Below are 27,327 nucleotides of genomic sequence, written 5' to 3' on the forward strand. Positions count from 1 at the left end.
GTCCGTTTTAAGAATAGAAAATAAATATCTCTTGTATGAAGAATGTAGTTTAAAATTTAAAAAAAAAACAAAACAAATAGAACCCAATAATGTTACATAATTAATTTATTGGAATTAATCTGGGATATATCATATAAACAAATTTAAAAAAAAAAAGTTTTTGTTATTTTTTGTACGTAGGACTACATAAAAAATTAAGAGGTCTGTGCGCTGTCTGGTGCGCCAAAATTAATGGCGCTGCGGTCGGTTAGAGGCCTACTCATTACCCAATTCTTTAGATCCGTTGCATTTGAATTTGAATAAATTCTAAATTGATCGACAAATTAGACACATTGGCTATTTGTCTATTTGTGCATTGGACTGGAGAGTTGAAATAATACTCTTTTGTCGTAACTTTGAAATTCCGACTTAAATAGTAAGTGCAGGGGGGCTGCACCACACAAAATTTACACAAAAACAAATACACGGACACCAACTCCTCAATCACCCAAAGTCTTTGACATTGAAAACACGAATAAATTTGTCAATTTAAATCAACATTGATGGTGTTATCTTACCGAGAAAAGATGGGCTTCTGATATCCAATATTTAAGACAAAAGAAAAATTTTACCATTGGCAGGACTACACGTATCGTGTACCACAATGCGTTTCAGCGCCATTTGTAACAAGGGACTCGAAGAACGAGGCTAGACATATTCCACAAGTTATGCCAAACGGTGACGCAATATTCTTATCTGGAGAGCATGCGCAATAAATACTATCGGTATAGACTGGAATAACCAGACGCTAGAGATTGCCATTCGAAACTGATTTGAAATTAGAGTAAAAACGGAAATGATTGAATGTAAATCAATTTATATACATTCATATTACATTATTATATGCGTAGCGACCCGTGTGTTAATTTCTAGGTCCCAAGTTATATATATAAGGCAAAAACAAGGAGTTGTCTGCATGCCACCATGCTAGCACCAGTATAAAACTATGGAAGAACGTGAGATATAGATACTTATTTTCGACAACCTTCTGAAGTGTCTGTAGAATAGAATTTTACTGCACCTAAACGCCCTTTTAGAGCAGCATAAAGGTAAAACATAAAAGGAGGCCTACTTATTACACGGGCACAGATTCACTGTTAGACAATACGTCCGGAGCATACATACAAGATTCGGTACATTATATAAATGCTATAAAATATAAAAATAACAATAATAATAAATATATGCTGCAGAAAATAGTATTATGTGGATATTTAAATCATTATCTCTCCTCCAAAAAGAGAATTACACTCGGGGCTATAAATAATAATTCTTGGTGGATTGAAGAAATTATTAAAAGGAAAGATTAGATCAGCATTTAGGATTGGATATTGTTTTCGCAAATCTTCATATTTTGGCACTGTTTGTACGATATGTGTCACCAATCTCAAATTTTAAGCACGATAAACAGACGTATCTTGTTCAACAAATATTTTCACAAGAACCATGTAATGATTTGGGTCTAGCTTGCAAATATTCCATGCCGCAAAACACACGTAAAGAAAGGCCTCAAACTGAGCCGCATTTGGTATAATCAATGAAATTATACGTTCATAAAACCCATCCCAGTTCCTTTGGATATAAATATACATTTTCATCAAAATCGGATAAAATTGTCTGTAGAATGCACAGAAACAAATGTGCACACGCACAGGGATGAAGGATGACTAAATCTATTTGTTATGGCCAGCTCAATTTTCGTCATGTTTTATAGCACCAAAGAAGTGATTAAGAGTATCTGACACAAATCCAATTCATTAAATTTTAAAAAAAGATTTAAATCAGTTTTAACAAATTATAAGAAGAATAAGAAGGCATTAAACATTTTCTTTTATTACTTTTTATCTAGGACCCTTTTTAAGAAAGACATGTAACCTAAAAAGAGGATTTCTGAAAAGATGTATATTGTAATCAAAGATTAGTACTATTTTGCAGCCAATTACTCAGTCAGCCAATCAATCAGTCAGTTAGATTAAAAGACAATAAATAGTCTGACTATAATTCAATCTTAATCTCAAGGTAACAAGTGACAAACCAATCAATGACCTTCAAGTATCTCATCATTTTATGGTTACTTAAAACTAATATATATTTTGTTTTAGGGTCATGCTGAATAATTTACCAGTTATTATACAATATATTATAGACAAACTATTTTGATTGATTAAAAATTTTAAAAAATTACTTAAAGGAAAATACAGTTAATTAACTATACTTTTGGTTCATTTTTGAAGTCATGCAGTGGAAATGCCAGTTTTTGTCACCACTGCCCGTCGCTATAAAATTTGCCTTGATGTTATAATTGCTAGAAATAACAATTCATAAACAAATATCTATTAAGTGAATCAACGATTATTTTGACCTTGATTTTATAGGCGCTTCATGGCAGAACAATATGGTTGTCTTTTTAATTTCTATGAAAAATGTTTTTTATTTATATAGTCATAAAGTAATGGGTAATGGTAATTAATCACTTTCAATGCAAGGGGTAATGGTAATTAATTACATTGCTAAACATGAGAAAGTAATTGTAATGATTACATTTAAAACGTAATGTTAATGTAATTAATTACATCGGCAATGTAATGGCCCCAGCCCTGGGCGTTGGATTCGTTTTGCAAAATTTGCAGACTAAATATTAACAAAATAATTGCTGTCCTTAGGCCTATGGTATAAAGAAATTAGTCCGGTGGCTGAAGGGGTGGGGGATCGCCACCCGAGCTTTGAATTTAAGAAACCCAGTGATTACGTTTCTAGTGTAAGGAAAGATTTGTAATATAAGAATCTTCAATGAAAAAAATGGAATTAAAGAGTTAGAAGGTTTAATGGATCCATGTGATTTAAAGCGTCGACACGTGGATCCAAAATTTTCACAGTCTACAACAGAATACAATACAGAACAGCTGTATTCATCCGCCAAAAAAAATAGTACCTAAAATTCATGTACATTATATAGGTTTAAACGTCAAATGAGGTCAAATGAATAGAGCCGTCTTTAATATATACTAAATATTCGTATCATCCCAAATCGACAATAAAACAGTGAGAAAAAGGAAAATCTAAGTAATGGCAATCTAATTAACATAAAATTTACGACATAATCGATTCTTCAATGTTTTGATGGTGATCATGAAAAAAATACATCTTTTCTCAGGAATCCGATAAGATTTTCAAAAAAAAGATCACTAGAATTATAGATTGTTATTCCACAAAGTCGAAAGGTATGTTAGATTTTTCATTCAGTCAAGTTAGAGCGAGTTTATTGCCGTCCTTTGAGCTCCAAACCCGATAGAAATGAAGGCGGAAGTGGCCATAATAGTTTTAGAGATCACTACGTGATGGCGCTCCTGCGTCGCGACAAACGGGGCCGATTTGTCAAGTTTTTCTAGACCAGGTTTTTGTGTAGATTCCGAATCTGAGTTGTGATCAGGCGTTTGAGGGTGCGTTTTCGAGATATGGGGGGGGGGGGTGTCCAATGTCTACAATTGGGGGAAAATGTGATTATGTTGACATAAATGATGATCATGTTATATAATTATTAATAAAACATAAATTTCTAGGACTGCCCATCTCTAAATAAGTGTTTATGATGCCCCTGGAAAACTGTTTTGATTTGTAGCGAGGTGGGGTGGGTGGTTGCTGGTGTGTGGAGGGGGGGGGGGATTGGCGGGATTAAACGAGTTCACGTCGATTTAAATGATGATATTCCTAGAGCTTGATGAAACATCTCTAAATATGTTTATACCATTCCCATTGGGTGGGGGTGGACGTCGGGGTGTGTGCTCGCGGGGGTGGTGGTAACGCATGTGTTTTTGTGGACAGAAATTATTTGGTTCAAAATTGACCTTAAAAGTGGTTTCTCGTTTTTCGTTCATTACCTATTTCGTCATTCAATGTTTAGATATTAGTTTATTCTTAGTCTTCATCAGAAGATTCAAAATCAAAGTTCATAATATGAGCGGGATAAATATCTTCTTGGTGGCTGACTGACAGCTCGCATTATATCCTTTGGATATGCTTCAGATACCAATTCACATTGCAAATCTTCTTTCCAGTCATGCGGCAAAAGACGACTACGGCAAGGTGATAATAAAGAAAGGTCTGTTATTTTTTCACCCAGAAAATCTTTCTTCTAGCGTTATCTACTTATGTAAGTCGCCTTTCGCGATATTTTCTTCCTTGGCCCGTCTCATTATCGATCAAAATGTGTATATTTGGATCATTGCTAGGAGAATGATTGAGATGTCTATTTCGATCGAGCAAGAATGCAAAATACAATTTGTTTCAGCGCTTCCATTAATTTGCAATGCGAAGAGGAGTAGGTAAGCTATTTTGGTGTCCTTGTGGTTTGTTGTCAGTTCTAGTATATTCTCAACACTTTCAATACTAATCTTGATATATTTTTTTGATCCAATCAAGATTAGTATTGAAATGAAATGAAATGAAATGGAGTATAGATGTCACTAGAAGAAAGATTTTCAGGAGGAATTTTAATTGTGATGAAAAATAACAAACCAGGGGCGTAAATGTGGGGATGTGGGGGTGTGTGGGTGGGTGGGTGGTACACCCCCCCAGGAAAAAAAATAGTCGGTCGCAAAATCAGTGCAGTCGGTCGGAAAATAAGAGCAGTCGGTATCAAAATAAGTCTCACTGCACACGTCACGCTACTCACGCAAAACTTTAGTATAAAATAACCTTGTCAACTTATCATGTTTGAAAAAATGTTGGGTTTCACTCTTATTCTGTTGTGAGTATGTAGGTCTAAGAACAAAATTTCCCCCAGGGAGAAAAATAGTCGGTCTCAAAATAAGTGCAGTCACTGCAGTCGGTCTCAAAATTATGCATCGCCGTCTTAATGAATTAATGAGGTAAACAAATAATGCCAGAATAGATCCCAAATACTAGTCGGTTGCAAAATCAGTGCAGTCGGTCGTAAGATATGAGCAGTGATCGGTATCAAAATAAGTGCTCACTGCACACGTCACTCTACTCACACAAAACTTTAGTATAAAATAACCTTGTCGACTTATCATGTTTGAAAAAAAATGTTTTTCACCCCATGGCAAAAAAATAGTCGGTCTCAAAAAAAAGTGCTCACCGCAGTCGGTCTCCGACTAAATGAATTAATGGGGTGTTTTCTGACCATCAGAATTCTGCAAAATCTCTCCCCAAAGTCCAGGGCATTTCAGAGACCAAGTAAGCGCCCCATTGAGGTAAAGTGCCCTCAAAAATTAAAAGCTCAGTTACATATCGGCGCTCAATTCCATTATGCCATCATTCTTCAACTCCTTATCTGTCTTATACTATCTCATCACTATAATATTCACAGTTACAGTGAATCGCCCAGTTAGTAGTACCACTAGTGAGTGAGTCGTGGGTCAAAAGGCTGTAGAATTGTTAGTTCTACTCTCACAACACAGGCGACATTGACAGATAGGCCTCAAGATTCTGTCTCATTTCTTATCCTCTCGTTAACGAGAATTTGGATCCATTTGCCATGACATTGACTAAAATGTCAGGCCCAGTCCCAAAAATTAAAAGCTCGGTTACACATCTGAAATTTTTTCGCGCCTGCGGCGCTCGATTCCATTATAACATCATTCTTCCACCCCTCTGTTGTCTTATACTGCCTCAGCACTATCGTATTCACGGTTATACTGAGCTGCCTAGTTATGTTAGTAGTACCACTGGCACTGGTGTGTGGGTCGTGGGGCGTCAAAATATACAAAAGTTCTGTCAACTCTTGCAAAACAGGTGGAATTGACAGGGGCACATCTCGAGATTTTGTCTAATTGACTCACATTTCTGGTCCTCTCGTCCACAAGAATTTTTCCCAGCAATGACCTCAAATGCCAAGATATTGACTCAATTTTTCAAAATTTTCTCAGGTTGCTCAGTGTTATAGGCACAATCATATATGACATAAACTTTATAAAACTGCTTTCCAGCGAGACAACGATCGGCAAACAACTATATAATTATACTATACCATCTATGTTCTACCGGGACGCTTAATGTTATAGCCAGTATTTTGTTGAGATTCATTGTGGGGTGGGATTGTGGCTGGGGTGGCGCCCTAGATTTGGACCCCCTCACCCCTATCTAGATCCGCTACTGCACATGGCCCCTACAAAACTCGCACCTGTGGTGCTCGGCTCCTGACTGCGTCACTCGTACTAGGGGTATGGGCATAAGTCGGTCGCATTTTGGCTACCCCCCCTCCCAAACAAAATCGTTATGTACGCCCCTGTAACAAACCTTTCTTTCTTTATTAACATCTTGCCTGAGTAGTCTTTTGCTGCACATTAAACGCAATAATTATGTTGAAACAATATGGAGACAGGCTGCAAAACCAATGATCGAACAAGATGACCCTGCGATACAAGGCTGGAATGTAGATTTACAATGTGAATTGGTATCTGAAGCATATCATATCCAAAGGATATATGCGAGCTGTTGATTAGCCATCAAAAAGATATCTATCCCGCTCATATTATGAACTTTGATTTTGAAATCTTCCGATGAAGACTAAGAATAAACTAATATCTAAACATGTCTCTAATTTACTGTGTTTTTGTACATTTCCAGATCTCTTTAAAAGTATCACTATAATTTAATATTATTATTTGGAAGGGCGAAATTGGTACAGAACAAAAAAACAATCTGATTAAATTACAGATGTATATTTCGTTTCGTGTTTTTATACTTTCGATAGCCTACACTACATGAAGATGTGACCAGTTGTACTGGGAGGTCACGTCAGGGGTCATACGAGCGTCTTTTGACCCTAAAACGTCAGACATAGATTAATCAATCAACGTTTCTAGGGATTTACCCACAGTTCTGTGCAGAGCACGCTAAGAACTCGCCGTAACAGACCGTTTCATTGGCTAATTCCTCACATCAAATAGACCGCCTGTTATATAACAACTCTTCCAGATCCTAGTGGTGAAGACAGGTAAAACGAAATTTTGAACTATAAAAAACGAAACGAAATAGCATCTTGTGTTTTAATCAGATTGAACGAAAAAGCTAACGAGAAAACACTTTTTAGGTCAGTTTTGAACCGAATGGTTTCTGCCCCTAAAATTACATTTTGCCACCCGCCCCATACAATGGGGATCTTTCACACATATTTAGAGATGCGCAGCGGAATTAAAAAGTAATGTTTTTACCAAGCTCTAAGAAAATCATCATTTAAATCAACCCAGTTTTCGCCAATTTACCCCGCCCCCATCCATACACGCACACCTGCTACCACCATCCCACCTCCCCACAAATTAAAAGAGTTGTCCAGGGGCATCATATACACTTCTTTAGAGATGGACAGCGCTAGAAATTTATGTTTTATTAATGTATAACATGATCATCATTTATATCAATATAATGACATTTCCCCCAATTGTAGACATTGGACCCCCACCCATATCTCGAAAAAGCCCCCTAAAACGCCTGATCACCACCCAGATTCGGAATCTACGCAAAAACCTGGTCTCATAAATTCACAGCTCGGGTGGCGATTCCCCCACCCCCTTCAGCCACCGGACTATATGCCAAGTTCCAAGGTGATCAATTCAGAATTCCAGCCTGTAGACAAAAACACAAACATTAGCCTGGCTCTGCCCCTGGGGGTTCGACATGGACCAATAATATAAATAGGTACAACCCTATGATGGATCATGCCAAAATGGAACAATTTATGTTAATTTGCAATTTGCAGACTATAAATAATATTAACAAAATAGTGGGGTTTGGGGCATGCACAGAAATAAATAATTGCTCTCCTTACGGTATAAGGAATAGATATGCCTAGTTCCAAGATGATCAATTCAGAATTCCAGCCTGTAGACAAAAACACAATTAAGCATTGGCCGGTCTCTGCCCCTGGGTATTCGACATGGACCAATATAAATAAGTACAACCCTATGATGGATCATGCCGAAATGGAACAAAATATGTTAACTGCAATTTGCAGACTAAATATTAACAAAATAGTGGGGTTTGGGGCATGCACGGAAATAAATAATTGCTGTCCTTGCGGTATAAGGAATAGATATGCCAAGTTCCAAGATGATCAATTCAGAATTCCAGCCTGTAGACAAAAACACAAACATTGGCCTGACTCTGCCCCCGGGAAGCCGACATGAACCACATAAATAGGTATAACCCTATGATGGACCATGTCGAAATGGAACAAAATGTGTTAATAACTGCAACCTTTAGAATATTTACAGACAAAATATTAACAAAAAAGTGGTTTGGCACTACCCAAGGATTAATACCATTGATTTACAGCATTTTAGGACTTTCTTTTCCGGAAAAGCTTGTGAAGACGATACAAATCAGATTTCTTGAAGGCATAATGGATTTTTACTTATTTGGTCAACATTCAAGTTTTCTTTTCTGATAATCTGCTGCCAGTGCTATCCATCAATTTTAGAGACATAGCTGCGTGGCTATATTGACAAAGAAATGTGGGCCCAAAAGATGCTTTTACGGACTGCGGGGGATAGAACTGCAAACAATTTTAACAGCAAAACGGATTACTCGTCCCGGCGTCGGAACAACCGTCGTTTGCTTCTACCCCGTCCGGCCGCCATTACGACCTTACCACCACGCCACTGCAGGTAAACATGTTCCTTGTCACGCCCAGACAAGATCAAAACCATGAAACACAAATTCTAGACAGACCATACGATTTAATGCGAAAATATCTTTGGTGAAATAATAACACAAGATACATTACATGTGAGATCAATTTTATAAACACTTACTCATTTATTTCATTTTAAATAATATTCTTTTATTATTGCAAAATATACATGTCGAATAGATTGTTTTAACGAATGTCATGTTACAATGTATGGAAGTCATGATAGGGTGATTGATTTTAATTGAAGAAAACACCTCCAACCTTCATGGGACAAAACAGAACAATTGATGGTTTTCACCTGTATGGGTAAGCATGTGGGTGCTATTTTCATCGAAAATAAATTGTATTATCGGTTGCTGTCTAGCCGCAACTAAACATTTGTACATGGATAAGCCTTACTATTCATTTAATTAATTGTTCTTAAATATATAACATGGAATTCAACCAGAAACAAATTAGCACTATAAGAAATCTAGATTTACACCGATTAGTGCAAGACTATACATAACATCAAATTTTATTTTCAAATGTCCCTTTTCTCACATTCAATATGGAATTATTTTTAATAAAATAAAAACCACTAACAAAAAGATGATCCATACAGGTCAACAGTTATTGACTCAAATCCTTTGCCTAAATCCTCTAGACTACTTTAAATTATTCCAGTTTCTGGTTTTTATGACAATATTAGTTTGTCTTTTGCATGGCAACGGCATTATCTTAATTAACATGGCAACATATAATTACATATTAACAAAAGTTTACACATAATATAAAATAAATACATTTTAATCATAAGATTGTTAGAAAGAAAACATTTTGATTGAGAATTGGCCCAGCCCTGCAACTGAGCTTCTAGGTGTTGCACCACTCGAAGATTCTGTTCTGGTATGTTTAAATTTTTTATTTAAAACAACGTTGAAAGCTATTGCATTTATTCTGATTTTTTGGCATCTGGAATCATAGCTGCCACTCCAGCTGTGTCAATGGCCAAACAATGGCTAATTCACCAAATGAAAGACTTGACATGGACATGTATATATAAATAAATTCTCTTAATAGCATTCACACTATGTATGATTTTGACTAAGGGTTCTGTAACAGCACTGGGAACAGTCATCTAACCATCACCACAGCCTTCTTTCATCCACCAATATTTACATTATATACATATTATAGTACACAAATAACTTTAACCTGAGAACTATGTTAGACATCTTTTTTTTTTTTAAATTTAATTTAACATAACCATCTGCCCACTTTCATTGTTCATAATTGAGAAGAACTCTGGATCGTCTAAAACGAAAGAAATCAGTCATTTAGTTATGCAAAATTGACAAATAGCAGATAATTTACTATTGAAACTTACCTGCATATTCATGAACTCTAAGGAATGAGGTTCAGCAACTGATTAATTATTTCATTTTTAGACTTAACATATGGTAATTTTATAATTATAAGTGCTCTACCAGAGCAGAAAATTTTACCTGGATGATGGTATTTTCAATTTATCGTCTAAAATTTGAAACTGTTTAAAGGGACTTTCAAGATTCAAAGCAATCAACTGGTGGATCTCGTTTATCTATATAATCAAAATGACTGTCTAGGTCAGTGGTTCTCACACCTTGGAACACATGAAAAAAATAGCAGCACGCCCGGCTAAATATATATGAAAAATATTTCAATTTTGCAAATCAGACGGCATACAACCGGAGACACATAGAATGACTTATTATGAACTTATCAGTAGACGCATTTTCTTAGTGTGTCGTTCAAAATTTCGCTGTACACTTAAGAAGATCTAGCAGTACACCTGTGTGCTTGAGTATCACTGGTCTAGGTACCGGTACACATTCCATGTCAGAAGTATAGGAGCAACTCCTGATAAGTGGACCCTAAAGATCCTTCTGGGTCCAGACTACTGGGATTTTTCTATTAATAAATCCACTACAGAATCAGCTCTTTTCAGCCAAAAAATTAACAAGTGGTTGCCATTCAAGATACGACCACATTTTGCAAGAGAAGGACATAGAACAAGCGTTTTTTTCCCGTACAATCAGGGGGCATAATCCAGGAAGTTACAATCCGAAATGCGCGAATATTGAAAGGAACCAAGATCTTTGGGATATAAACCTATATTTTAAGTTTCATCCAAATTTTGGCCTCTACAGGGTCCACAACCTTGTTATTACATACTCTAACACGACATCTTTGGGTTATAAACATACATTTCAAGCTTTATCTAAATCAGATCAAAATTGTGACCCCTAGAGTGCCCACAAGCTAAAAACGTATAATCAGGGGCCATAATCCATGAAGTTTCGATCTGATACATGCCAATATCAAAAGGAACCGAGATCTTTTGGAGATAAACCTATATTTCAAGTTTCGTCAAAATCGGATAAGAATTGTGACCCCTTGACTGTCCGCAAACAAACTGTGGACGGACGTACAGAAGCGCCGACAATATACGTCCACATGAAAATGTGGGCGTATAAAAATGAATGGATCATTGTGAGAAGGAAAGATATTAAGACATTAAACAGAGCTTCAATACCAAACAGAACAGCAGTAATAAAAGAATTTAATGTTGGAACAGTGTATTTTAAAGTCCTTAAAATAAGAAGAATATGTATTCTTAAAATTATAACTTGGCGCTAAACATATCTTCTTATTTTATTTAGACATATGAACAGTGCTAATCAACAGAATTTTAGGTGTGCTTCCACAATGAAGAAAGATAGGACCTAAGAAAACATTTCAGTCACAACTGATAAATTTTGCTCCATTTCATTTTTGTTCATTAAATAATTTTGGGGATCTTACCCAGAAAATTTGGTAATGAGATTGAGTTAGGTAAGGTGGGTGTAATGTAATCAGTGCTTCTTGTTTCTATGGGAATGAGAGGGGGTGGCTCTGGTAGATTCCATGCTTTTGAAGGGTTGATGTTCTGTACTGGTGACTTTTGCAGGGGTGGAATCATTCTCAAATCCTCTGGATAGACTTGGTTAGAAAACATTCCAGTTACTGTTGTTGAGTAATTACTTGGGGGTGAAATACTTTCCATCCCACTCCTTCCATTTGGGACTGTGTAATTTTCTTGCATTCTGTCAAACTGAGGTAGAGTGCAGGTAATATCTTGGAAGTTAACTGGATATGGAGAAATTCCTAAACTTCCAGACGGTGAGAGGTCAAGTGCGTTGATGGAATCATTAATAATTATTGGACAAGCTGTTGTGTCAAACGATTGTGGTCTGAAATAAAAAAACTTTCCATCTCAAAAGTTTATCGCCACTAAACAAACGTCAGTGGATTTGATACCTCAACAATGTAATAACAATTCAGTTAACAGAACATCCAACATAATGTGCTACCCATCTGTACTGTTACATTTAACAATGGTAAATACAATAAACATAATCATCCAGCATGGTGTTGAATACCAGACATACACTGGTGCATTCTGTTATCATTTGTAACAATCCAAATCTACATTTACAATCCCAAACAGACAATCAAATTTACATTTTTTTTTCTATTAACATTTACACTATGACTAGGGTACAAAAAATCAGAAAGAAAGTAATTAGTAATTAAATGAATTTCAACTTTGATAGATGATGATATTAACGTGCCCTAATAAAAGTTATATTTCATGTAGGTAAAATAAAGAACAAAAGCCAGCTTTGATTTTTTGAATGATTTTAATTTCCATTTGTTTCACTGTATAGATATGTACAATATTTACATATATCTATCACTCTTTGGTCATATATAATTCTAATATGCACTAATATGACAAAGTCAGCCATGAATACAATATATACATGCTTTATAAATCATAAATATATATACATATCTTATAATCTTCGGTTCACAATGAATGAATGTCTCCAGTATGAAGCAATGTACAAAATGTAAGGATTTTTTTTGTCTGCTCGCATATTTAATCTTTTATAAGAGCACAATTAATTAACCATTCTATCAAAAATGTCCTCATCAAATTCACTTTTAAACTATAAATACTTGTTTACAATCTGATTAAAGCATAGACCCTGTTTCGTTTTGTTTTTTTATAATTCATTTCAGTTTTAGGAAGCATTTTTAAATAAATGTATAAGTCATTGAAATGGTCTGTTTAGTCAAGCTTTTGCCAAGGTGTGCACTGAATTATGGGAGACATCTACAGGGCAATAGAGAACAAAAGTATAGTTTATGGCATTCTGTCAAAGTTGACTTATGTGACACATAGAAACTGTAAAATAACACAAATTTAGGTCTGTACTTTAAATCAGAATAGTTTGTTTATGTAATAAATGATTCAATATACTTATTTATGTTAAGGGTCAGAGTTCCACCAAAATTTTAAAAATTAAACGAGCAATTGATGAAAACATTTGTCCATTATAAGGATGTGAATAAAGACATGAATATGAAATTAAGCCGAGACAGAATTCATGAAAACCCAGTCAATAGCATGGTCAATGACCAGTCAGAAAAGGTTATCAGTTGTGTTAAAATGATTCAGAAATTATTTTTAGCATGGGAAGAGCATGGGAATAGTAGAGTCACTGACAGCAAAATATATCTAAATAAAAATTGGAAGTCTCCATATTTTAGTAGTGGATGTATAGGAAATAACAATATGGTCAATATATAAATAGATCGCTGTGTGTAAAATCTGTGTATCCTTTTCACGCTTTTATCCTAAATTTCCCCATCTAAAACATCCATAAATTATTTGGATCAAATGCAAAATAAAAAAAAAATATCTGCAGGACTGATCACTGATTTCTTTGAATAAATGAAGAAATATGGCAAGATAAAACAAATATTTGTTTCACAAAATACACTACATTTAACACAATATAGAGATTACATTTATAACCGTTAATAACTTTGGACTTCTCCCTTTAGTCCTTTTGTTGAAAAATGATATTTACACACCAAAACAAAGCATTTAAATAAATATAAAGGTTTGGTTGATGGAAATGAAACAGGCATCGTCTTAAAATATGACTTTATTTATTACTGTACTACAAGTGTGTGATATTTGCAAGAAACTGAAGAATTTCTTATTAAAGATCACCTCCTCAAGGCCTCCAATCTGAGTATATGTAAAAGATATAACCAAGATTACAAATGAATTTCTTATTGTCATGATCCCTGAGCATGCTGTGATATAACTTATTTCATATAAGTATAATCTATTAATACCAGTTTAAATTATTGAGAAATTTTTCAAATTCATTGTCCGTTAGATTTTCCGTTCCTGGAGGGAATAAATCACTGGTGGATGGTGCATCCACTTCAACTAAAGAGGGCAGTGAGGGTAAAGTGGGTAGCGGTAATCCCAGTGATGAACTTGGACCAATATTACTACTAGGTACTAGGGATGGGTAATGAAATGATGGGAGGTTATGAGTTAGTGATGATGAGGAGAAGGGAGATATAGATGATTTAGGATGTGCAGGTGGTGGAGTCGAATTAGGTGTAAATAAAGGTGAGCGTGTGTTAGGACTGTTATTTAAATCTAACGATGAAGTGCTGCCTGGGCTACTAGACACTGACTGAGTGGACCCATGTGGTGGTGTCGGAGTGTCCAGGTTGATAATTCCCGGACTAACGCACCCTTTATCTGAAACTGATTTAGGAGCTACTACTTCTTCTTCTACTTCCTCTTCATCTGAACTATCTAATGTCAGATCTATAACATCAGGCTCATTTTTAACTGAAATAAAGGAAACCTTACATAAATGGAAATAAAATGAAATGGGATTTAATATCCTACATTTCTGCACCAACCTGACTAATGAAGACAAACATATTGAAAAGTTGTCAAGGGCCTTTAAAGGTGCATGCGAACAACTACACCACAGACAAGGGGGAAACAATAAAAGAAAATCCCAAGGAACATTTTTGGCCAACATTTGGATCGAACATTAGTGAGCCAGGGTTTCAGCTATAAACTTTGGAACACGCAGCCCCAAAACCTAATATAACATTTAGTCACAAAATCTTAGCCGTCTTCTTTTATCTTTATCTCTTTTCTTGTCTAAGAATAAATAATTACCTTCTATAGCTGAAGTAGATGATGGTTCGGGTTTAGTTGTTACTTTAACAACAGGACTAGATATAATATGTGTTTCTTTTGGTTGTTCCAATGGACTCCAATTGCCATCAGGATGAAATTGGATTTCAGAACATTCAGGAGATGCACGAAAAATCTCCAAGAAGTAACTGAAATATTGTATAATTGAAGTTATTCAAAAATGAAAATTGAAAAATGATTTGGGAAACACTAATATTTAGTGTGTGTCAATAATCTTTATGCCACTTTTAGAAATTTGTGGTAGTTGAGTGTGTTTTGAAAACTTGGGATTCTGTGGGTGTGATTCTTTAAAACTGTCCTTCATGTTTTGTGTGTAATTCTAAGGTTTGACATTAGTACAAATAAAATTTAATGCAAGTCCATAAAAAATCTGGCATCACAGAATATTTAGCATAACAGATGAAAAATTATGAAACTAACTTAAAAGGTATTTAATACATACCCATCAATGATTAGCTTATCAAAAGAGGCTGCTTTATCACAAACTGGACAAATCCATGTTGACTTCTTCTCATTCATCATTAAAAACGTATTAGCATCATAACATTGTAGATGTGTACACGTACTAGCTCTACATGGAATCTGTAATCTCATTTTACCAAGCTGCAAAATAAATATGTTGTCATATTATTCATATTAACAGTAAACAATCTAGAAGTTAGTATGTCTATGCATCATTTAAAGCCACTGATTGTCATCTGAATTTTTTTAAACAATATCTAATTTTTCATAACATGCTAAAATATACATAAACCAGTTATTTAAAATTTAATAAGAAAACAAAAAAAACCATATCAATAGTAGATAAACTTTCGGCTTGGATTCAGTAGAATTTTAAAAAAGGCCCTTCAAAAGATTTTAGTAAAGATTATAGGTGGTGCTGGCTGGTTTTGACCATATCTCCAGAATGCTGATTGTTGATAAATTTTTAATAAATCATTTTTGGACTAATAGTCAATTTAGTGATTCCACCTTCTCAACATTGTAGTTTACTACAGATTCAAAGTCTATGAAATAAAAATCAGAGTGGCTTTAATTTAAGAACTGTCGAGTTTTGGAAATCCTTCTATGTTTTTGTGAGTGATGGATTTAAAAGAAAGTATAGAGATTTTGATCTGACGTTAAGAAATAACAAAATATCTTACTGGACACATGAGTGATACCCTGAGACTAGTTGTAGCAATTTCACTGTCTGGATCGTGAACTAACTTTTCCTTGACTGCAGAAGAAAAAGTGAAAATAAAAATAAATAGCACATAACACATAAATAGGAATTTTTAAAAAAGTAAAAAAAAATATACCCAAAATGAAATAAAATACAAGACTGAAGTATAATTTGCTTGTATAACAAACTAGACCATAAGTTAGACTATACGAAGTAATAATTTTGCGAGAGTACACACAATATAAATTGATACCATCTCTTAGTTATACAATTCAGTTTCTATGGAATATCAATTTACACCATTACCTAAGGCAAAGAAACTATTTTCTTTTTTTGTCTTTTTTTTTATGGAGAATAAAGGGGTAAGATTGGATGGAACTACTTACTGTATATGGATATTAGCATTCATACTTTGTCATGTCATTTTAAATACATTTATTATATATTTCTTAGCATTTCTACCTTAATTACTGATTACGGTTCTGGAAATGCAAATGTGCTAATTACTTACTTAATGCTCGTGTATGATCTGGATGTCTGTTACCAAACTGTTTTAATCTTTGTAATAAAATATCAGATGTCAATCGACGTACAAGAAATACAGCTAAACAATATCCCTGTAAAAATAATTAAAGAAAACAATACATGAAATACTGTTCATAAACTATATTAAATATTCAAAAACCAAAATCAATATTAACAAGCCAACAGTGAGTGAGGCTGATATCATCAGCCGAAATCCCAAAATAAATAGATGACACATTGATTAATTGCACATTTATCTTTTTCAAAAGTATTCAGCAATCAAACTGATTATCTATACTAAGTCTAAGCATAAAATGTTCACATCAAACTAAATCAAGGTTTTGAAGTACCTGGTATTGAAACTATACACTAAGTTTTATCACTCTCCATCAGTTAGAATCAAATTTATCTTGTCCCAAAGCATTGACTAATGAAATTGCTTAGCTTTAGTGGGAAATGTTAATCGATGAACTCAGTCATTGAACTCTCCTAATGAACACCTACATCAAGTTTAAACATTTTACCTCAATTAAAAGCAGAGTTGTTAAGTTCCAAAGTTTTGACCAATCAAATTGTTTATTGCTACTTAGTCTACTAAGCAGAAAATCCTCATTATCGAACTTAGTCAAAGTATCAATGTAAAGAAACTATACACCAAGTTTCATTACCCTCACTTAATTAGAACTAAATTTATTTTGTCCCAAAGCATCAACCAACCAAATTGCTTATTTCTGTGTATCCTAATGAACCCCTACACCAAGTTTGAGAGAGAGAGAGAAATGGGGTTTAACGGCCACTCAACACAAACTAGGTCATTTTGGGACTAACATATGGTTTTGATTTTATTTCAATAATTCGCTTGCGTGTAGGGGTCTTTAGCAGTGGGAGGAAACCGGAGGACCCGGAGAAAAACCCACGAGGTTGGACAGGCGACCGTACTCCTTGTCACGTACAACCGGGGATTCGAAACCACGCCAGTCGACTCAATGACAGACTTTATGATACAGCGTGCACACGCTAACCATTCAGCCATCCAATCCCCCTACCAAGTTTGAACATTCTATCTCAATTAGAAGGAGAGTTATTGTGTTCCAAATTCTCGACCAATCAAATTGCTTATCGTTCTGCTTACCCTGAGCAGAAAATGCTCAGTAACGAACTTAATCAAGGCAATGATGTAATGAAACAATAAACCAAGTTTGATCACTCTCACTTAATTAGAAGTAAAGTTATCGTGTCCCAAAGCATCAACCAATCAAATTGCTTATCTCTGCAACAAAGTGAAACAAGGGCCATAACTGTAGAAATAATTGACAGAAATTGCTGAAATTCAATAGGATTCTTCTCTTGACTAATTTAAATGGCGCATATAAATTTCATACAGATCGGCAGTTAACTTTAGAGATTAGAGCGTTCACAAAAGTGAAACAAGGGCCATAACTCTAGAAGTAATAAACAGAAATTGCTGAAATTCAATAGGATTCTTCTCTTGACTAATTCAAATGGCACATGTAAATTTCATACAGATCGACAGAGCGTTAGAGCGTTCCCATTTTGCAACAAAGTGAAGCAAGGGCCATAAGTCTAGAAGTAATAAACGGAAAATGCTGAAATTCAATAGGATTCTTCTCTTGACTAATTTAAATGACACATGTAAATTTCATACAGATCAACAGAGCGTTAGAGTGTTCCCATGTTGCAACAAGGTGAAACAAGGGCCATGGAAATTGCTGAAATTCAATAGACTTCTTTGTTTCACTAATATAAATCATGCATATAAATTTCACAAAGATCGGGTGATAACTTAAGAAGAAATTAATGGAAATTGCTGAAATTCAATGATTCTTGTTTCACTAATCTAAATGATGCATATAAATTTCATACAGATCGGATAATACCTTTTGTTGTTGGAGTGCTCACAAAGTTCAATAAAGTGAAACAAGGGCCATAACTCTAGACTTAATTAACGTAAATTGCTGAAATTTAATAGGCTTTTTCGTTTCACTAATTTAAGTGATGCATATAAATTCCTTACAAATCGTATGATAACTTTTCTCGTTAGAGGGGGGGTTGGATGGCTGAATGGTTAGCGTGCGCGCGCTGTATCATAAAGTCTGTCATTGAGTCGACTGGCGTGGTTTCGAATCCCCGGTTGTACGTGACAAGGAGTAGGGTCGCCTGTCCAACCTCGTGGGTTTTCTCCGGGTCCTCCGGTTTCCTCCCACTGCTAAAGACCCCTACGCGCAAGCGAATTGTTGAAATAAAGTTAAACCATATGTTAGTCCCGAAATGACCTAGTTTGTGTCGAGTGGACGTTAAACCCCATTTCTCTCTCTCTCTTTTTTTTCTCGTTAGAGCGTTCACAAGGTTCAACAAAGTGAAACCAGGGCCATAACTCCAGACGTAATTAACGGAAATTGCTGAAATTCAATAGGTTTCTTTATGTCACTAATTTAAATGATGCATATAAATTCCATACAGATCGGATGATAACTTTTGTCGTAAGAGCGTTCACAAGGTTCAACAAAATGAAACAAGGGCCATAACTCCAAAAGAAATTAACGAAAATTATTGAAATTAAATAGGCTTCTTCATCTCACTAATCTAAATAACATATATCAATTTCAAAACAATCAGATGATAAATGTAGGCTGTAAAGTGTCCACAAGAAATTGTGGACGATGGACGGACATACGGACAAGGGCGACAGCAATATACGACCACATTTCCATGTGGGCGTATAAAAATGAATATATTGAAATTTTCATTCAAATTACTTTATTCTGAGCTAAGTTATGACTGTTTGAAGATGTACTGGACAAACAAGACTAAGTCTCAATTTTACATTTTATCATTAAATTTCTTAATCGAGCAGGCATTTTAATCCATTCAAATCCCTGACATCCGATTGTCTAGAGAGTTGATTATGGGCTTGTCATGTTGATGTCTAAAGAATAGTTTATATAACATTTGAAGCTCCCAAAAAAGACCTGCAATAGGCAGATTTAGCTCTTACATGATGTATCTTAAGAGAACAATAGTTACTGTTAACTCATAAAATCTAAAAAAAATGTATAATTTAGTTCTTGTGCAAGTGTCTGTAACTTGAACTTTCACCCAAAGACTAGAGTAAGAAATCGCTGAACTGGTTGGGAATTACTGATGTGCTTGACTGTACTTTTAGTTCTAGCGGTTTTTACTATGTATGAGCTGTAGTGAGATTTTCTTATTGTTGATATGTTATAAAATGCGGTTTATCTAAATTTATATATATCTACATCAGATAATTTATTGACTATAGAGTAAAAGATTCTGGAATGTTATAACATCCCCAAACATATTAATTTAATATTAATAGAATCATAAAACCTAATTCAGGGAAAAAAAAAAAAAAAAAATGACCAAGGGTTACTTATTCATGTAATAAACAAAACACATACAACTGTATTCAATTATTTTAGAAGCCTTCTGTGATGTATTTGAGTTTTAAGTTTATAATATTTGACATATATTTGGTTAATGCCTTGAAGTCCCAGTTTTAATTTTGCTCTGTAATAATATTCAAGATGTAATGACATTACAAAATATCAATACATCACCCATCCCTAGCTTGAAGGTTGTCAAAAATGTCACTTTTAAATATTTTCATTAAAAATCACTCCTTTAGTTCTCGGTCATATCAGTTAGTGGTTCTATTCTTTTTTCTTTTAGAACATAAGTCACTGTCATAACAAATTGGTCATGACTATGAGGACCTTTTCATTTTCAAAATCAAATATTTTTGTGTTTTTCAGGAATTTTGAGGACTTTTATATTCAATGAATGCCACATTTCTACCAATTTAAATCTAAGAAATTTCTATTATGGGCTTCATTAGTAGATAATGAATGTTTCTATTATTCCTATTTCATTCTTTTTGAAAATGAATATCTTCCAATTTATCTGAATGTTATCAACTGACAAAAATAGAAATAGTGCACTGAAATATTAATGTGATAAAAACTTAAACTATGTCATATATTCATGTATTAATTAATTCATGCAAATAAGAATATTTTTATCAAGAGAGAGAGAGAGAGAAATGGTATTCGAATTTCACACTATTTGCATACAAGGGGCGGCCATTTTGTCTGGCAGTTTTGGTCCGATTTTCACGAAATTTTAAATCGGATAAAAATTGTGACCTCTAGAGGGACCAAAAGCTAAAAACACGATTTATTGTAAATCAGGGGACATAATTTAGGAAGCTACCATCCGATATGCGCGAATTTTGAAAGTGAATAAGACATTTGGGTTATAAACATGCATATCAAGTTTCATCAAAATCGGATCAAAATTGTGACCTCTAGAGAGTCCACAAGCTAAAAACTTTTTCGTACAATCAGGGGCCATAATCCATGAAGTTATGGTCCAATACATGCGAATATTGAAAGGAACCAAGATCTTTGGGAGATAGACCTATATTTCATGCTTTGTCAAAATCGGATAAAAATTATGGTCTGTAGAGTGTCCACAAACAAATTGTAGACCGACGGACAGGGGCGACGACAATATACATCCACATGAAAATGTGGGCGTATAAAAAAAAGTGAACATGGAATATGATTATAAAACTGCAAAATTTTGTATTGCGATGCGTATTGTGAAAGAAATATATTGCAGTATATTAATTTTTACGGACAGTCCTGATGTAGGGTGGGGAACTTTTAGAAATGATAACAAATGCATTTGTTTCCCTGACTACTGAAACAATTTACATTTTAATTTTAAAATTCAGTAGAAATATTAGAATAGAAATCATGTTTAACTTAGTGATTTTAGTGAACAAGTCAACAGCGATGCTGACAGTTATATACCCGGCCTCAATCACTAAATAAAATAGATGACACTTATTAATAACTTGTACACTTATCTTTTTATAAAGTATCAAGCAATCAAATTGTTTATCAATCTGCATAACCTAACCATTATCAAACATAGTCAAGGTATTGATGTAATGAAACCATACGATTAACAACCTCTCACTCCACTTGCCACAAACTAGGTCATTGTTGAATAACATGGTACAATTTCTTTTTTAATAATTTACTTGTGCAAAGGGATCTTTAAGTGTGTGACGCTACTCCTCGTCACGTACAAGCTTGGGATCGAAACCACACAACTTGATTCAATGACAGACCTTATTATCTAAAGCACATGCGTCAAGACCTCTCAACTACAGAGGACAATAAAAAAAATCCACATTCTTATGACTTTTATGTGAAATTTCAATTTTGATGTACTACTGCCAACAAGAATATTAATTTTCAAATTGTTGATGACTAATTACTGGTTTTACAGTAAGGAGAAAATATTTCAATAGCATCACTTATGTAACCCCATCCCATCCTAATTCATACACTATTGTATTAAAACTTATTAACACAGCTAGTGGAGTTTGGTTGATTCAATCAAAGGAATCTATTTATAGCAAAAATTATTCATTAATACTAGTAACAGGTTTATTACAAATGGTTGTTGCAGCGACTTCCTATTTCTTTTCCTGTTTTTACAACCAGCTACTATCTTCTAAACCGGAATCAATTATATCAACATTATACAGAATTAAAACAGTGACCATTAAATAAACAAAATATTGTGTCTGTTGTAGGCCATCCCCACAATATCATGTTATAATGACATACATCTGATACCTCCACTACAATCGCAGGTTTAGTCAAACACTATAAAGATATATCAGATAAGAGAAGATGAGGTGATCCAAAAATAATTCTGGTTCTGAGAACAAACTGATGCGGCATTGAGGTTTCTGTGTTTTTATTTTGTCAATGGACCACTATTGGGCTATATGACTTCTCATAAACATCACTTCTCATCACATTGTTGAATGTATAATTATCCACTATCATTTATGATTGACATTTGTCAATTAAATCTATCAGGGTTGCATATTTGATAAATGAGCCTACGGTACATTAATGGATTCATTTGAAATTTTTTAATAGTGTCTTTCAATCAGATATATATTTCGTTCCGTTTTTTATACTTTGAATGACCTCCACTACATGACTAGTTGTAGTGGGAGGTCGTGTCAGGGGTCATACAAGCGGCTTTTGACACTGACATCTGATCAACCAATCAGCATTAGATGTTTTAATTGGGTATACAACTTTTGCTTTGTCTTCGTTGCGAATGTCTACCCACAGTTCTGTGTGCCGCACACCATTAACTAGACGCAACAGACAATTCCATTGGCTAATCCCTCACATCAACCAGAACACGAGTTATATAACAATGCTTCCAGATCCTTGTGTAGTGAAGGCAAGTAATCAGATTGAAATTACTTTCTGAAACATTGCGAATACATTTACATGTGGCAATTAATGAGAAAGTATTTAGTTTTTTTTAATAAAAGCAGTTCTTGCAGCTCTTTACAAGTGATGTGGAAGTATCTCAGAACCAGACCGTTTTGATATGGCCTTAATAACCAAATGTATTAATTGATAATTTGTTTTGTCATTGGATGTGATTAGCAATCAGATGTACACTGTAAAACATTGATATTGTGAAGATAGTTGTAGGTGGGTTAGTTTGGTCAAAACTAGATGTATACCAAGGCTTCTGCTTCAGATATTTTGTCAATCGGATATAAATATCACTAATAATATTATTGTAGAATTTTGCATGCATTATAGAATAGCATCTATAATTACAACAAAACCTATTATGAAATATTTTTATAAAGGAGAAAATATCATGCTAATAATATGAAATATGAGTGTTCTGTACAGAACATGGTAAAAATAACTTATTAGTGTTAATATAGCATGGCATAGCATAATTTCACCATTTAACTTAAATGACTAAATTCAATGTTTTGGTTTGTAACCAATTCTTGTTTCAGAACAGATAGATCACTAACACTAGTAACAATCAAACTTAATGAGTGTATAGAGGTTATTTACAAACAATTAATTGATGTTTTACGGTAATCACGTGCAGTAACAAAGAAACCATTAGAAGCTCAAAGAAGAAAATATGAAATTAAAGATCATGCATTGAGAGTATCAACAAACAATTCACAACGGTTGATATTGATTAAACATGTTCTTTTTATATTGATACAGTATCAAAGTAATCAGAACAGTAAGCCCACTTTATATTTTTTTATTATTAGTAAATATCCGATTGACACAAGTTTGACATGGTGATAAAAAGGTACCAGTCTAGGGGTGAAACAGAAACCTTGCTGTATACCTACCACCCCGTCTTCAGAAGACCACGATACAAGAATATTATTAGGCTTTGATGCCTTAAACTCTAACAGATCAGAAATGGTTAATGGACGATCACAGACACTTTTCTTTTGACATCTTGCTGTCTGAAAACACAGAAAATCCCCTACAACAACACACACAAATAAAACAAAACAAAACCTACCCGCCCAAACTCAGATGCCCAGGAAACATCTAAATGATTGGATATTGTTGGTGAGAGACGACAAAGTGACGTGATGTCAATTGCACGACCAGGACGTTTGGGTTCGATGCCAGGTTTAGTTGTAGGAATGGGATTCTGTAAGACATATAGTTGCAAAATCAGTTTTACGTATCAATAAAAAACAAGCGGTTACCAAGCAATTTACACCAACAATTTGCAAGAGATGGACAGAGAACAAGCCTAAAAAACAGAAGCGATTTTTTGTACAATCAGGGGCCATAATCCAGTAAGTTACAGTCTGATATGCGTGAATATCGAAAGGAACAAAGATCTTTTGGATATAAACATACATTTTAAGTTTCATCAAAATTGGCTCAAAATTGTGATTTCAAGAGGGTCCACAAGCTTGATATTACATACTTAAACACTAATGCGTACAAGTAGCGGCCATTTTGTCCAGCAGTTTCGTTCCGATTTTCACGAAATTTGAACTTAATCATTATTATGGTGTAACGGTAATATAATATTTGAACGTTTCTTTTTTAAATCAAATAAAAATTGTGAGGGACCACAAGCTAAAAACACAATTTCTGGTACAATCAGGGGCCATAATCCAGGAAGTTGCGGTTCAATATGTGCAAATATCGAAAGGAACTGAGATCTTTGGGTTATAAACATACATTTCAAGTTTATCTATATCGGATAAAAATTGTGACGTATCTAGAGTGTCCACAAGCTACAACGTTATTTTTTGTACAATCAGGGGCCATAATCCATGAAGTTTCGATCTGTTACATGCCAATATCAAAAGGAACCAAGATCTTTTGGAGATAAACCTATATTTCATGTTTCGCCAAAATCAGATAAGAATAGTGACCAATAGAGTGTCCACAAACAAATTGAGACCTGTAGAGTGTCCACAAACATATTGTGGACAGACATCCGGACGGACAGGGGCGATGACAATATATGTCCACATGAAAATGTAGGCGTATAAATATAAATTATGTAAAATATTTTAAGATAACAATATCTGGAACAAACTATAGAAAAGATAGGTTGCCCACAGCAGCTAAGTCGTCCGGAGAGTCAACAAGGGTTGTTGCATATTTTTTTCTTTTGTCAGAAATGAAAACATTTACGGCACACTAAAACCTGACGAGTAACAACCCATTTGGCTTCTAGTTCTGCCCTATTCCAACATTTAGCATACAAAACATTTAATATCAATTGCCATTCTAATGACCTTATTAAATATAAAGTCAATTGGATATTAACTTTAGCGTCTAAAGGGTCACAAGATTTTTCAAAATCGTTAAAAATCAATAGGCTTCTTCGTTTCATGTATAAATTTAAAGTCAATCAGATATCAAGTTTAACCTCCAGAGTATCCACAAGATTTTTTAGAGTGATCAAAGGTTATAACTCTGGCAGTAATTATCACAAATCGTTGAAAATTAATAGGCTTCTTCGTCTCATGATCTTAAACACTGTGTATAAAAGTCAATCGGATATTAACTTTAGCCCGTAGAGCGTCTACAAGCAATTGTGGACGCCGGACCGACAGGTGGGGACGACGACAATATACTATTATACAACCACCTTTCAATGTTGGTGAATAGAAACACCAAATGCAAATATTCACATATTTGATTACAATAGAATAGCATGAACTAGGTAGTTTATTTGCACAGAAACTGAAGTACACAGAAAGCTAAGAAGCTAAATATATTCAAATTATTTTTAATGTTTTGACATTACCGGTAATGGAGCCATTTTCCCATTTACTCTGACACAAATACTGGGAGGAAAATTGTCTGCTTGTTCACAACTTGTTTCTAACAAACAAAACCTATAATGAACAAAAAATAAATCTATTAGAGTATTATTTATTGTAACGTTACATGGGGAGAAATCTTTGAAGTCTGCTGCAAAACCATAATATATCATAAAGTTCAAAATAACCTAACCATGTATTCCTTGTAAATGGTTGAATAACATGCATAAGTCAATAAATACAGCAAAGATGAAAGGAAATTATCATCCCAGATATGAACTTTTTTATCATCAATATTCAGATGAAGCGTTTGGAAATAATGAAATATAATGAACATATTTACTGAGCTCTGTCAAAAGTTTTCCATATATCAAAAACGCAATTCTTAATCTATGAAAGAATCTGACAACACCAAGCAAAAAGATAATGTCCTCAGTAATTATAACTAACCGTAATTGAACTTGTACTGTATATTCACATTTAGCTCCTGGACGAAAATCTCTACAAAAAACAATAAATCAATAATTAGTAAAACAGATAGTTTAATTTTACTTACTTGATCATCTGTCAACTATCAATTTTCTCCTAACAATTAATTTATCAATGGAAAATTAGTTAACCGACAGTTGAGGATAGAGTTGACATGCATAGAACATAATGCACATATGCTAATTATGGGTCAATCATAATAAAGTCGAACTTGTAATATCAAAAATTATATCTTCCATTTGAAACATGTCGTACAGTAAAATATATCTATCAGGAAAATTCAGGTTGTGAAATTGTGAGATCAGCTGCAATACTTTTATAAATAAACCAAATAAATAGGATTTTAATGATTTCATTTACCTTGACATTGCAATATCTTGGGCTTGTTGGGGTGTCAGATGAAAAACGAAAAAGGATTCTTGGAAACGATTATTACTTTTCGGCACTGTAAAAATAGAAATTTAATTAATAATGACAATTTATATTTCAACCAGAACTAATCAAAGACTTTCTCAATATGTTTGTGATATTGTGCGGAAAATGCACTTTTAAGCATATCATTATAAAAATAATAATATTTTAACTTACCAAGACTTGTGGGTTTCATCAACTCTGCTAGTAAATCATAGAATGGTAAATGTTTGAAACGAACATCTGGATGCACAGGCATAGTTGATGTGGGTTGATGCAAACTTGCCAAATGCTTCCCCCCATAGTCAATACCTGTAATATACATGTTATAGAATACAACTTTATACCATACTTAGATTATACTTGAATTGCTTCTTTATATCTTTCATATAAATTTCACCTACTTAATTACCTAATGTCATATTAAATTCAGTTCATCTACTTAATATATCGAATTCATTATCACTACACTGTAGTACCGTAAGGAAATAAATATCTCTATATTTCATGGAACCAACAATGCACTAAAACTCAATAAAATCAGATCAAAATTTGGAAAAAAATGACAAGTCACAACCAAACAAACTTAGAACAATGTGTTAGTCAAAACACAAGCAAACACCATTCAAGCAAAATGAACCCACTTTTAGTCGTAATTAGTGATCTGTACCTTTATTATTATTTCTAGACATTTGAGAGGGTGCCATTCTGTTATT

At 34.1% G+C, this 27,327-nt stretch overlaps 1 protein-coding gene across 1 annotated transcript; it reads right to left on the reverse strand.

The window, feature by feature from the left end:
- Positions 1 to 8,781: 8,781 nt before the first annotated feature.
- LOC126817238 (E3 SUMO-protein ligase PIAS2) lies at positions 8,782 to 26,568 on the reverse strand. Its single transcript, XM_050544037.2, has 11 exons — positions 26,561 to 26,568; positions 26,162 to 26,212; positions 25,782 to 25,786; positions 23,756 to 23,943; positions 16,481 to 16,586; positions 15,950 to 16,023; positions 15,247 to 15,407; positions 14,766 to 14,932; positions 14,324 to 14,423; positions 11,519 to 11,946; positions 8,782 to 9,988 (listed from the first exon to the last, which is right to left on the reverse strand). The coding sequence occupies exons 1-11, from the start codon at positions 26,566 to 26,568 to the stop codon at positions 9,927 to 9,929; spliced, it is 1,350 nt and encodes a 449-aa protein (XP_050399994.2). The 3' UTR covers positions 8,782 to 9,926.
- Between the last annotated feature and the right edge of the window lie 759 nt (positions 26,569 to 27,327).

This window comes from Patella vulgata, chromosome 4, assembly GCF_932274485.2.
Source record: "Patella vulgata chromosome 4, xgPatVulg1.2, whole genome shotgun sequence".
Lineage (NCBI taxonomy): Eukaryota > Metazoa > Mollusca > Gastropoda > Patellidae > Patella > Patella vulgata.